The sequence below is a fragment of the Mobula hypostoma genome, chromosome 14 (genome assembly GCF_963921235.1).
Source record: "Mobula hypostoma chromosome 14, sMobHyp1.1, whole genome shotgun sequence".
NCBI lineage: Eukaryota > Metazoa > Chordata > Chondrichthyes > Myliobatiformes > Myliobatidae > Mobula > Mobula hypostoma.
Genome location: NC_086110.1, coordinates 16,089,934 through 16,104,752, shown reverse-complemented (window position 1 = coordinate 16,104,752; position 14,819 = coordinate 16,089,934). Strand labels below are relative to the sequence as shown.

The 14,819-nt window shown below is 36.3% G+C and overlaps 1 protein-coding gene across 4 annotated transcripts in view; it reads right to left on the bottom strand.

Annotated features, from left to right (window-relative positions):
- The window catches only part of mbtps1 (membrane-bound transcription factor peptidase, site 1), a 123,453-nt gene that overhangs the window by 75,387 nt on the left and 33,247 nt on the right, over positions 1 to 14,819 (bottom strand). For all 4 annotated transcript variants that reach the window (XM_063066728.1, XM_063066724.1, XM_063066725.1 and 1 more), the window contains exons 5-6: positions 14,611 to 14,721; positions 2,697 to 2,806 (exon numbers count right to left, since the gene is read on the bottom strand). In XM_063066728.1, the coding sequence (XP_062922798.1) occupies positions 2,697 to 2,806; positions 14,611 to 14,721 (221 nt within the window). The remainder of the gene's footprint in view (positions 1 to 2,696; positions 2,807 to 14,610; positions 14,722 to 14,819) is intronic.

Sequence of the window (14,819 nt, the reverse complement as noted above, 5' to 3'; positions counted from 1 at the left end):
AAATGTCTTCAGGTGAGGGAGTGGAAGAAAATATCATGAGATCACAAAGCCATTAGCTGATTACAATGAGGAGACAAGTTGTAGAATATCTGCATAATGCCACCAATACAAACTAATGGACCTGCTAAATCATACCCCTTTCTAAAACAGATTTCCTTTATCCACCAATAGCTAACAGCTGTGCATTACTTGCATGACGTAAATACCCTAATGTAGCCAAATGTTCACACATTCCCACAATCTCACCCATTCACAGACCTTTGCCTGTTCACTTAAAAATATCAATTTAAATCACTAGGTTCTCCTCACAATTTCTTGTTTAGTGCTTTCAAAGTCATTTACATAAATAATACATAACTGAGACCCATTGCCAATCCCTGTAAATCACACGCAACCCAGGAAGCAAGTTCCTGATGCTTAGCAATACAAGTTTCTTGTTCAATTATCTAAAGCCCAAGTTTAATTAAAGATCTGTGACTTTAATTAGTTGTTCATTTTGCCCTTACCCCATTTCCCAAGGATGCTTCACCCACTGATCCCATTCAAAGTTCTAAGTTCAAAATAAAGTTTATTAACAGAGTACATACATGTCAACACATACAACCCCGAGATTCTTTTTCTGTGGGCATACTTAGCAAATCTATAAAACAGTGACTGTAAGCAGGATCCATAAACTGTAAACATTGGGAACTGTAAACAGACTGTGCTAATGCAGATAACAAATAAATAGCAATATATAAGGAGCATGAAATAACAACATAAAAGAGTCCTCAATGAGAGTAGTAATCCCCTTTTGTTCAAGGGCCTAATGGTTGAGGGGTAGTAACTATTCTTGAACCTGGTGGTGTGAGTCCTGAGGCACCTGTACCTTCTACTTGATGACAGCAGCGAGAAAAGAACATGACCTGGGTGGTGAGGATCTTTGATGATGAATGCCACTTTTCTACGGCAACATTTCATATAAATGTGCTCAATGGTTGGGAGGGTCTTACCCATGATATACTGGGCCAAATCTACTACCGTTTGCAGGATTTTCCCCTCAAAGGCACTGGTGTTCCCTTATCAGGTCATAATGCAGCCAGTAAGCACACTTTCCACCACACATCTATAGAAGTTTTCCAAGGTTTTTGATGATTTGTTGAATCTCCACAAACTCCTGAGGATGTAGAGGCATTGTTGTGCTTTCTTTGCAATTATATTTGTATGATGGGTCCAGGGCAGGTCCCCTGAGATAGTGACACCCAGGAATTTAAAATTACTGATCTTCTTTACCTCTGATCTTCCAATGATTACTGGCTCATAAACCTCTTGTTTCCCTTTCCTGAAGTTTACTATCAGTTCCTTGGTCTTATTGACATTCAGTTGTTATTACACTACTCTGCCAAATTTTCAATCTCCCTCCTATATGCCGATTTGTCACCACCTTTGATATAGCCATTAACAGTGGTGTCATCAGCAAACTTGTATATGCTGTTGGAGCTGTACTTAGCCACACAGTCATAGGTGTAAAGCAAATAGAGTGCCAAGTACACATCCCTGTGTTGATGGAGATTGTGGAGGCGATCTGAACTGACCGGGGTCCACAAGTGAGGAGATCCAAAATCCAATTGTATAAGGGAGTATTGAGGCCCAGGTCTTGAGTATACTGATTAGTTTAGAGGGGATGATGGTGTTAAGTGCCAAGCTGTAATCAATAAAGAGCATCCTGATGTATGCATCTTTGCTGCCCAGATGTTTCAGGGTTGTGTGAAAAGCCAAAGAGTTAGCATCTGTTGTAGACCTGTTGCTTCAGTAGGCAAATTACTAAATTAATGTTTCCAAAACATTTAGCAAGAATACAGACTCAAGCCTGTGCGACTAAGAGATCAATACAACATTTATATTTAATGTAATTCCTGGACACCAGCTGAATTTGAAGTGCTCCAGCCAGCTATTGATTTTTAGCCGAGATATACACCCATGTAAAGGATGATATACTTTCATTGAAAATACAGCATCCCTTGATTTACAAAAATAATATGTTCTTGGAAAATACTTCAATGGAAATTCCATTAAAATCAAAGGCAGGGTAAAACACATTGCAAGTTTTTTAATATAATGTATTCCTAGACGGTGAGTGAATTATTCATAAAGTGAAAGTTAGCTTCGTAAATAAAATTTAAGACCTGAAAATCTTGAAATGATGTTGAACTGAAAAATTAAAGCAAACATTCAAAAATTGGGAATTACTGTATTTTACTGCTAATCCAAGTTATATAAAGTTTAAGCCATTGAATTTACTTATGACAATTTGCATGGATCATTTGATCAGCTCATACTTTTATTTAAATAATCAGGTTCTTTGTAACAAAATACAGTAATTAAACTTTGGAAGCTAAGCTCTTCAAAATACAATACACAATAATTCCTCAGTTTATGAATATTTTTTAAAATATTTCTTTGGAGGACTGGTCTTCAATTTACAAAGGTGACTTTCACCTAATGAATAACATGGCATTCTCTATCCTAAGGAATACCTTATTAAACTATCCACAATGTATTTTACCAATGTGTTAAAAATAATACTTTAAGAGATTTTCTGGAGAATTTTCAGTTCACAAGAACAGTTATAGCTCATTCAAAGAAAATGATCAAAATGCGAACCCCTTTTCTCAGACTCAAACCCTTACAATGACTGGTTAGAAAGTAATCATTACCTGATTGTTAGTGAAGACTCTAAAAATGTGTAGCTCTGCATCTGGTGCCAATCCCTGACATTCCCGCATGCTAGCGATTACCCCTGCAACAAATGTCCCATGTCCCAAGCCTAATGTCAACAGAAAAGCAAGAATACATTAAGATATCAGGATAGATAAAATGGCATCAGTACATTTGTCAGATATCATTCATAATCATACAAAAGGAAAAGCATGATTTTCTTAAAATTCTACTACCAAAGACATGCCCAACAATGAGGCAATCATAGATCTTCTTTACAGCATTAGCATATTTTTGAGACACATCTCTTGAGAACATACCAATACAAGTTTTTTTTAAAACTGATACTGTCATAGTTCCTTTCCACTAAAGAACTAAGCAACTGCTTTTTCTGCATCCAAAGCTACTACTAAACTCTTCTCATCCCTTTTTTGTGCCAAATGAGTTATACTGAGTAGCCGAGTTACATTATCTGCCAGTTGTCTATTTTTAATAAATCCTGTTTGATCCATATGTATTAATTTTGGTAAATATTTAGATAATCTATTCGATAAAATTTTTGCTATTATTTTATAATCCGTATTCAATAAAGAAATAGGCCTGTATGATGTTGGTTTCATAGGATCTCTGTCCTTTTTTGGCAATACTACTACAATCGCTGTTGAAAAAGATTCTGGAAGTTTATGTATTTTTTCTGCTTGATGTATTAGTTCCATAAAAAGAGGAAATAATAAATCTTTAAATTTTTTATAAAATTCAGGTGGAAAACCATCTTCTCCTGGAGATTTATTACTTTGAAGTGATCCTAAAGCTTCTTCAACTTCTTTTAATGTAAAAGGCATATCTAATCCCCTCTGTTCTTCCAAATTCAATTTTGGAAGAGAAACTTGTAGTAAAAACCTTTATCTCTCTAGCTTTGGATGCAGAAAAAGCATTTGATAGATTAGAATGGGATTTTTTATTTAAAGTATTAGAAAAATATGGGTTAGGAACATCTTTTATAAATTGGATTAAAACTTTAAATTCTAACCCTAAAGCTAAAGTAGTGACAAATTCTCAAATTTCAACACCATTCCAGCTAAAAAGGTCAACTAGACAAGGTTGTCCATTATCACCTGCTCTATTTGTATTGGCTATAGAGCCATTAGCAGAACTAATTAGATTGGATCCAGATATTATGGGTTTTAGAGTTAACCAAGAGGAATATAAAATTAATCTTTTTGCCGATGATGTTTTGATCTATTTAACAAACCCACAACATTCGTTACATAAATTATCTTCTAGATTGGATGAATATGGGAAGGTATCAGGTTACAAAATAAACTGGGATAAAAGTGAAATTTTATCTCTTACTAAAGGAGACTATAGTCAATGTCGATTAGTAACCCAATTTAGATGGCCGGTAAATGGTATAAAGTATTTAGGTATAAGACTTGATAGTGATGTAAAGAATTTATATAAATTTAATTATTTACCACTATTGAAAAAAATTCAAGAAGATCTTGACAAATGGATGATACTACCAATAACATTAGTAGGTAGAGTCAATGTTGTAAAAATGAATATATTTCCGAGATTACAGTATTTGTTTCAAACATTACCAATACAATTGCCACAGAAATTTTTTCAAGAGTTAAATAAATTTGTGAGAAAATTTCTTTGGAAAGGTAAAATGTCAAGAATATCATTGGAAAACCTGACATGTAAATTTAGGTTAGGAGGGTTACAACTTCCAAACTTTAAAAATTACTATAAAGCAAATCAACTTAGATTTATTGCATCTTTTTTCGATGATCAAAAACCAGCATGGATTAAAATAGAACTAGACAAGATAGGAGAAAATAAACCTGAAGATTTTATATATAAATGGGAATCTAAATGGATACGGGAAAAGAAAGAATCTCCTATATTAACACACTTGATTGATCTATGGAATAAGATAAATGTTGATAAGGAAATACAGAAATCTCTATTAACAAGGAGACCTTTGTTTCAAAACAGACTTATTCCTTTTACAATGGACAATCAATTTTTATATAATTGGTACCAAAAAGGGATTAAATTTATAGGAGATTGTTTTGAGCGAGGTATATTGATGTCATTTGAACAATTAAAGGATAAATATAAAATATCTAATAATACTTTCTTTTGTTACTTTCAGTTAAGGGCTTACTTAATAGGTAAGCTGGGTCAAACAATGTTTTTGCCAAAAGCTAATGAAATTGAAATTTTAATTCAAAAAGGAAAAATTAAAAAATTTGTTTCTTGTATGTATAATTTGATTCAAGAACAGACAATTAAACAAGGAAACCATAAGTCAAAGCAAAAATGGGAAACAGATCTGAATATTAATATTGATGAAATAAATTGGTCAAGACTTTGTCTGGACAGTATGACAAATACAATAAATGTTCGACTTAGATTAGTACAATATAATTTTTTACACCAATTATATATTACACCACAAAAAATAAATAGATTAAATTCAAATCTATCTGATAAATGTTTTCGGTGTAATCAAGAAATTGGTACTTTTTTACATTCTACTTGGTCTTGTTTTAAAATTCAACCCTTTTGGATAAATTTAAGTATCTTATTGGAACAAATTACTGGAATTCAACTTCCACATAACCCTGTATTATTTCTATTAGGTGATATTGAAGGGATAAAACCGAAACTTAAATTGAATAAATATCAGAAAGAATTTATAAAAATTGCATTGGCAGTAGCTAAGAAGACTATAGCAGTTACTTGGAAATCTGATTCGTATTTAAGTATGGATCGTTGGAATAATGAAATGGCTAGTTCTATTCCACTTGAAAAAATTACTTATAATTTAAGAGATAATTATGTAACATTCTTGAATATTTGGCGCCCTTATTTACAAAAGATAGGATGTCATATTTAAGTGCTCCGACAAAGAATTTGGTTACTTGGGGAAAGTAACGAATAATTATACCAAATTTATTTTGAATCCCATGGAGCATGTGGAAACCTTCCAATACCCAGGCGGCTCTTTTTTTTTTCTTTCTTTCTTTTAGGTAGGACTATATATGGGGGGGGGGGTAAGGGGAGGGGGGGGTAGATTTTATCTTTTCATGTATTCTTTTTGAAAATTTAATAAAAATTATATAAAAAAAAAGAACTAAGCAACACTCAAACCAATGGTTTCTGCATGAAAGACTTTTACCATTTTTGCAAACTACAAGGAAAAGTTTACCAAAATAACATATCAATGCAGAGATAGAGACAATTATGTATGGTTTATGCTTCTGTCTAGATTCTATGCATTGCAATCCTACCAACAGCCATGCAAATTTATCAATAGAATATGGTAGGTTAAATGTAAACGTTCCTGTAAATTAGCCCTTAGTGTTGCTCTAAGTGTCAAAGAAGAATCAAAGTGGAATTAATGAACACGAGAGTGGAATAAACTGGAGGACTACAGTGAAGTAAGGAGCCAAGGGTAGAAAGGGATATAGAATATTGTACAATGAAATTGCTCTGCTGCAACTGGTACGAACCCCTTGGGTCAAATGGCCTACATCTGTGAATAAGCAAAACAAGTTTATTTCTATTCACAGTCCAGACAATTTGGCTGACAGAACCAAATGCAGTATCCAACATTCAATGATGAAAGTACTAAATGGGATTGACAGCATTGCTGAAGATGTCAAGTGATGCAGATAGGTGTATAGCAACATGGCAATGGAGTGCAACTTGAAAAGCTGCAAGGTTATCCATATTGGTGGAAAAAACAGAACTGGTATTTTTTTCAAAATAACAAGAGATTGGGAAATGTCAACACTCAGAAAGGACCTGAGTGCTCTTGTATACAAGTCACTAAAAGCTAACATACTGTTGCACAGGCAATTAGGAAGGCAGATAATATATTGGCATTAATGGTTAGAGGAGTTAAACACAATAAAAAAGTCTAACTGCAAAAATAAAGGGCTTTGGTAATATCACATATGGAGTTTTATGTACATTTGAGGATAAAATCTAAAAATCTATATAATTGCTATGATGGCTCACAGACTGGTTCCAGGGAAGGTGGGATGTCTTTCAAAGAAGAAGTGGTCAAATAGGCCAGGTCTCACCATATAGAGTTTACAAGAATGAGGGGAGATCTCATTAAAATCGTCTCTATTTCCTGAGGAGACTGAGGTCCTTTAACATCTGCCGGACGATGCTGAGGATGTTCTACGAGTCTGTGGTGGCCAGTGCTATCATGTTTGCTGTTGTGTGCTGGGGCAGCAGGCTGAGGGTAGCAGACACCAACAGAATCAACAAACTCATTCGTAAGGCCAGTGATGTTGTGGGGATGGAACTGGACTCTCTGACAGTGGTGTCTGAAAAGAGGATGCCATCTAAGTTGCATGTCATCTTGGTCAATGTCTCCCAACCACTACATAATGTACTGGGTGGACACAGGAGTACATTCAGCCAGAGACTCATTCCTCCGAGATGCAGCACAGAGCGTCATAGGAACTCATTCCTGCCTGTGGCCATCAAACTTTACAACTTCTCCCTTGGCGGGTCATACACCCTGAGCCAATAGGCTAGTTCTGGACTTATTTCATCATTTACTGGCATAATTTACATATTACTATTTAACTATTTATTACTATTTTCTATTACTATTCTATTACTATTTATTATTTCTATGACTATTACTATTTACTATCTACTAATAGTAATATTACTATTACTATTTCTATTATTATTTATTATTTATGGTGCGACTGTAACGAAAACCAATTTCCTCCAGGATCAATAAAGTATGACTATGACTAAAATGTGTAACATTCCCAGCAGACTCAAAAAAAGTCAGAACAAGGCAGGCATATCTTCTAAGTAAGGAAACTAGAATTAGCAGTCGGTCTAAAAATAAGCCGGGCATTTAGGACTTAAATGAACATAAAATTCTTCACTCAGAAATTGAGAGTTTCTACCCATATCAGTTATCGACTGCATTCACAGCAAAGAAATTCTGAACAGTAAAGGAATTGAAGTATTTGGAGATAAGGCAGGAAAACAGCGTTTAAAGATTTTTGATAAATTTGTTGAATGGCAGAGTAATCTCAAAAGGGCCAAATGGCCTGACCCTGCTCCCATTTGTGTCTTTATGAACTACACGCATTAAAAGTCTGCCAAAGTACAGTGCCTATAAAAAGTATTCGCCCTCTTGGAAGTTTCTATGTTTTATGGTTTTACAACATTGAATCACAGTGGATTTAATTTGGCTTTTTTTGAAACTGATCAACAGAAAAAGACTTTTTATGTCCAAGTGAAAACTATATAAAATGATCTAAATTAATTACAAATATTAAACAAGAATAATTGATTGCACAATTATTCACCCCCTTCAAGTCAGTGTTTAGTAGAAGCACCTCTGGCAGCAATTACAGACTTCTGTCTGTGTGGATAGGTCTCTATCAGCTCTGCACATTTAGACACTGCAATTTTCCTCCACTCTTCTTTACAAAACTGCTCAAGATCTGCCAGATTGCATGGGGATCGTGAGTGAACAGCCCTCTTCGAGTCCAGCCACAAATTCTCAATTGGATTGTGGTCTGGACTCTGACTTGGCCACTCAAGATTAACCTTGTGGTTTTTAATGCATTCCTGGGGAACTTTGGTTTTATGCTTGGGGTCATTGTCTTGCCAGAAAACAAATTTTCTCTCAAGTCGCAGTTCTCTTGCAGACCGCATCAGGTTTTCCCCACGATTTCCCTGTATTTTGCTGCATTCATTTTACTCTCTAATTTCACAAGCCTTTGAGGGCCTGCTGTAGTAGTGAAGCATCCCCACAGTATGATGCAGCCACCACCATGCTTCATGGTAGGGATGGTGTGTTTTTGATAATGTGTGGTGTTTGGCTTACACCAAACATAGCGTTCAGTCTGAAGGCCAAATAGCTCAATTTTGGTTTCATCAGACCATACAACCTTCTTCTAGCTGACTTCAGAGTCACCCACCTGCGTTCTGGCAAACTCTAGCCAAGATTTCATGTGTTTTTTTCCCCCCAACAGTGGCTTTCTCTTTGTCACTCTCCTGTAAAGTTGCAACTGGTGAAACACCCAGTCAACAGCTGCACACGCAGTCTCTCCTATCTCAGCTACTGAAGCTTGAAACTCCTCAGAGTTGTCACAGGTCTCTAAGTGGCATCCCTCACTAGTCTCCTTCTTTCACGGTCACTCAGCTTTTGAGGACAGCCTGCTGTGCCATATTCTTTCCATTTCTTGATGACTGACTTAAATGTACTCCAAGGGATATTCAGTGACTTGGAAATCTTCCTGTATGCATCTTCTGGCTTGTGTTTTTCAATAATCATTTTGGGGAGATGCTTGGAGTGTTCTTTTGTCTTCATGGGTGTAGTTTTTGCCAGGATACTGACTCACCAGCAGTTGGATCTTCCAAGGTACCGGTGTATTTTTACTACAATCATTTGAAACATCTCGACTGCACACAGGTCTCGAAAAACAGATCTCCATTTCACTAATTATGTGACTTCTAAAACCAATTGGCTACACAAGTGATGATTTGATGTGTCTTATTAAAGGAGCAGGAGTGAATATTTATGCAATTAATTATTTTGTGTTTTATATTTATTAAAAATTTTATTACTTTTTAGAGATCAAGTTTCAATTTGACAAGAAATGCTATTTTTCTGTTGACCAGTGTCAAAAAAGCCAAATTAAATCCACTGTGATTCAATGTTGTAAAACAATAAAACATAGGCACTGAATCCCTGTTAACAGACATCACATCTCAAAATAAGCTTTCTGACGGGAATTGGAACTCAGTTTTGAAGTGCCTAATATTTTATATCAAGTTCCAGAATTGCAAGTGCAAGAATAGTTGAGTACAAGAATAGTTTCCAGGAAAACTGAATCATGTCTGGAAAGCAATATAAAAAGAATTGGAAAGACTCAACAAATCAATCATCTGAGGAGAACAGAATGCTTCAGATTAATGAATTTTCTTCTGAACCTTCTAACTGCTCAAATTGCTTGACAAGATATGAAAATCATATCACTGAGCAAGAGAATCACTTTAATATTAATAAAGAAGCTAAGCAATACATAGGCAAACCTAAACTGTATTTACAAGAATATTTAAAAACTACCCTTTTATAGTATTTGCATTACAGAGTGCATGTTAAGAAAGTTGTAACCAAAGAATAATTGCAACAGAAACAAGAAAATTAATGCCACATTTTTTCTGTAGAGGTAGTACTGAATAAATGGCAACTGACCTTACAAATACCTAAGTCTTTGCAAAATACCTAAGAAAGTTTGCAAAAGAAATTTAAACCTAACTTTGCAGAGAATGACTGATTTAATTGATCGTTTGCTGGAAAAAGAACAATCGGCTAATGACAGCTGCAGCCAACCCTGGGCAGCGCCGCCGTTCCTACGTGCTTCAAGGCTGCCACCATCATCCCCGTGCCGAAGAAGTCTTCAGTGTCCTGCCTCAACGACTACCATTCCGTTGCTCTCACATCCATCATCATGAAATGTTTCCAGAGGCTCGTCATGAGGCACAAAAAGACCCTGCTGCCCCCTCAGTGGACCCCTTGCAGTTCGCGTATCGTCCCAACCGCTCAACAGATAACGCCAGCGCCACCACCCTCCAGCTGGCCCTCACCCACCTGGACAAAAAAGACACATACGTTCGAATGCTGTTCATAGACTTCAGTTCAGCATTCAACACAATCATTCCGGATCGGGAGCAGCATCTCCAACACCATCACACTGAGCACGGGGGCCCCCCAGGGTTGTGTGCTCAGTCCACTGCTGTTCACTCTGCTGACCCACGACTGTGCAGCAACACACAACTCGAATCACATCATCAAGTTCGCCGATGACACAACCGTGGTGGGTCTCATCAGCAAAAACGACGAGTCAGCATACAGAGAGGAGGTGCAGCAGCTAACAGACTGGTGCAGAGCCACCAACCTGTCTCTGAATGTGAACAAAACAAAAGAGATGGTTGTTGACTTCAGGAGAGCACGGAGTGACCACTCTCCACTGAACATTGATGGCTCCTCCGTTGAGATCATTAAGAGCACCAAATTTCTTGGTGCTCACCTGGCGGAGAATCTCACCTGGTCCCTCAACACCAGCTCCATAGCCAAGAAAGCCCAGCAGTCTCTACTCTTTTCGAAGGCTGAGAAAAGTCCATCTCCCACCCCTCATCCTCACCACATTCTACAGAGGATGTATTGAGAGCATCCTGAGCAGCTGCATCACTGCCTGATTCGGGAATTGCACCGTCTTGGATCACAAGACCCTGCAGCGAATAGTGAGGTCAGCTGAGATGATCATCGGGGTCTCTCTTCCCGCAATTACAGACATTTACACCACACACTGCACCCACAAAGCTAACAGTATTGTGAAGGACCCCATGCATCCCTCACACAAACTCTTCTCCCTCCTGCCTTCTGGCAAAAGGTACTGAAGCATTCGGGCTGTCACGATCAGACCGTGCAACAGTTTCTTCCCCCAAGCCGCCAGACTCCTCAATACTCAGAGTCTAGACTGACATCTACATTATTTATTATTATATTGTAATTTGTCCTCTACTGTGCCTATTGTCTTGTTTATTAATTACTGTACTGCCCTAAACTGTTTTGTGCACTTTATGTAGTCCTGTGCAGTTCTGTAGTCTAGTGCAGTTTTTATGTTTGCTTTACGCAGTCTAGTATAGCTTTGTGCTGTCTCACATAGTCTAGTGTAGCTTTGTGTTGTTTCATGTAGCACCATGGACCTGGAGGAGCGTTGTTTCGTTTTTACTGTGTACTGTACCAGCAGCTTACAGTTGAAGTGACAATAAACTTGACTTGACTTGAATTGCTACATCAGATTCAAACATGAAATAATGGTCATTTCCATCTTAAATAACTATTTATCCAGCTGACTTTGATATGTTGTAAATCTAGAATGTCTAACATTTTGTGTCCTGAACAGGGCCTCAGCCAGAAATGTCATCTATTTATTCATTTCCATAGATGCTGCCTGACCTGCTGAGTTGCTCCAGTATTTTGTGTGTGTTCCCTAAGTTTTTGTCTTTTCTATAACTGACAACCCATTCTTGTTTCTTTATAGTTACACCCACCTATTGGCAATGATATCAGAGCAAAAATAAAACAGCTAATGCAGCTCAAGTTTAATGCTATAAACAAAGCTGACGATCAGCATGCTAAAATCCTCAAATGATGAAGTGCCAATAACATAATTCAGGGAATGAAAGCTGCCAAATCATCCAGTTTTGTGGCCTGTGGCAACTCTTGTCCCACAATGTGATTAACTCTCTGGTGACATTAGGAGATGTGCAAGAATGGTCTTTGTTAGTTTTGCTCAGATTTAAAGAATAAGTAATTAAAAGTAAGTAATCAGCTTATTCAATTTACAAATTTTTCAGTGCTAAACTCCACTGTTATTTACAATGCCAAACTCAATTGCACAATAACTGCGTTAGTCAATACATTAAATTTTTCTTTCAATACTTTTATTAGTTTCTACATGGAAGAATACAGAGTACAAGAAAGTATATATAAAAGGGCAAAAATGATGAGAGAAAAACTACCAATTACATTGTATCTATTCATAATAACAATCTCATTACCCTGTATTCATGTAGGTTAGTCAGTAGTTATACTGAAATATACTAACTTATTACAAAAAAAGAATCGAACCCCCACTGAGACCGAAGCAGTTTATTAAGGAGAAAAAAAGAAAATACCTTCTCATATAATAAAAATTAATAATAGCCAACATCTAAAGTTAAACAACAAATTGAGGGTTTTGAAAGTTTTGAAAATAATTCAGAAAGGGTCCCCACAATGTTTAAAAGTCTTGACAACATTCAGAAATTGAACAACGAATCTTCTCTAAATCTAAGTATGACATAACTTCGCATAACCATTGAGCATGAGTGGGAGGAAAAACATCTTTCCATTTAAACAAAAGCGCCCTCCTAGCTATAAGAGAGCTAAAGGCCACAAAAGGTAAATCAGATGTCTTCAGCTTGATATCTTGTCCTGCAACAATACCGAATAGGGCCGCCGTCAGAGGATTAGGCTTAAAATTGACTTTGAAAAGTAAAGTTTTTCAATAATGAAATTGCAATGTTTTTATGCTTGTGAACTAGAATTAGTTCTATTACACAAACAAGATCCACTTGGAGAAGACTCTTAAAAGAAAATGAGCCTTGGACCTGCAGCATATTTTCAGTTCAACTCCATTCTTCTTAGCCCCTTTGACAAGTACATCTAGTTTATAAATTTCATGCCTTATTGGCAGCACTTTAGGCGCATTACTCCTAACAGACTATGAAGAAAATCTGGTTGTGTGATAGCTATTTTATGCAAAAATCTCTACAGCACGACTAGATTTTCAACTTATTTGCTCATAAGAGCACTGGTAATACCAGAACTTATTGCCTATCCTCAACTGCAGAACCAAGCAATTGATAGTCAACAATATTAGTTGCTCTGATGTACGAGCCAGACTGAGCAATGTCAGCAGATTCCCTCCCTGAAGGACTTCCGAGAACAAGATTTTTTAAAAATAATGATCCAGCAGCTTCATGGCTATTATTATTGAGACAAATGAAATTCTAGATTTACCTAATGTATTGAAATTAAATTTCCCACGACCCTAGATTGACAATCTCAATTTCTGGCTGCTAGTGCAGTAACTTGACCACTATGCTTCTCCTTTTCAGTGCAAGCAACATCTCAGAATGCTCTATAATAATGGGAAAAGGACAATGGGCATTTGACAGCAAGCCTAGAACAGAAACCTCAGTTGAAAGAATGAAGAAAAGAACGATAAAAAGTGCAGCTTCAGGTATTTCAGTTAAGTTCCTTCTTCACTGCATTTGTATTATCTTTGAGAATGAACAATAACAGACAGCTGAATCAACATGACTGCACCAAGGGACTTGGTCTTTGTCACTTGTTGCCCATGACATCTTCCTGAGCAAAACTAAGAACTCCCAGAATAAGATAACCAAAGCATGCATAGAACAAATTCTATGCAGCCATTCACAAGGCTGTATTATAACTCAAGAAGAGCAAATGGTACATTTGATGTAGGAAAGAGACATGCACAAGTCAGTTTCTTGGTATTTTCCTGATTACATGCAAGTCGGAAAATTGGTTTTATGACCAGAAAAGTGATGATGAGTGCACATCTTTGTTATCTCTGATTGGGATATTAGTGACAATGGTGATGATCTAATTTTTCCACTGCTAAGAACTAAAAATACTACCAAAACAGAGAATTTGTATGCAAAATATATACCGATAATTTACCAAAAGAAGTTATCACTTCCGGTTGTTGAAAAATACCATATGATTTTTTGAAAAACTCTGCTGGAACATAAGAGACTGAAAATCTCCACTGCAAATTATTGATTGCATTTGCAACTCACCACAATACATCAGTTTGTTTTGCTCCTCTTTCCCTGTGGGGAAGGCAATTTTATTAATTTCTCTGTAGTTGCATCAACAACAAATCTGATCTCTTGGTGACAATCATAACAATGGCTACTAATCCTCAAAAACTCCTTTGCATTATTCACAAATTAAAGTTGTTAGTCTATAAGATTATAGCCTTCTGTGAATCTACTCAAACCATACCAATCTGAGATAAAATGCTGACTATAATTAGAAATATGAAATGGGCAAAAATGAACTTGTTAGCATTTTTCAATCAAGTAAGTTTTAAAATAATGCAGTGCAGAAAAATAGTCAGTTATCCTTTAAACTTTTTCTTAAAATAAAACTTACTAATGGGCACAAAAGAAATGGCCCAAAATTCCAGAAAATCTCAGCTAGTGACACGTGATGAGAAATGCCTATTAAAACTGCTGATAGATGTAGAAATTAAGTGTACACACCATCATCTAAGGTCTTCTCATTGGTCCAGTTGGTTCGTTCCTTTACATTTTTGAAGTGAGGATGTTTTTCACTGAGTCCTGTATCAAACACTGCTACTTTTACACCGGCACCTAAAATATTAAAAAGGTAATTCAAGTCAAACAGAAAATCTAAACAATGCATGTCCATTCTGGTGTTGGGTATATTCATATTATTAACTTCTTTCCTT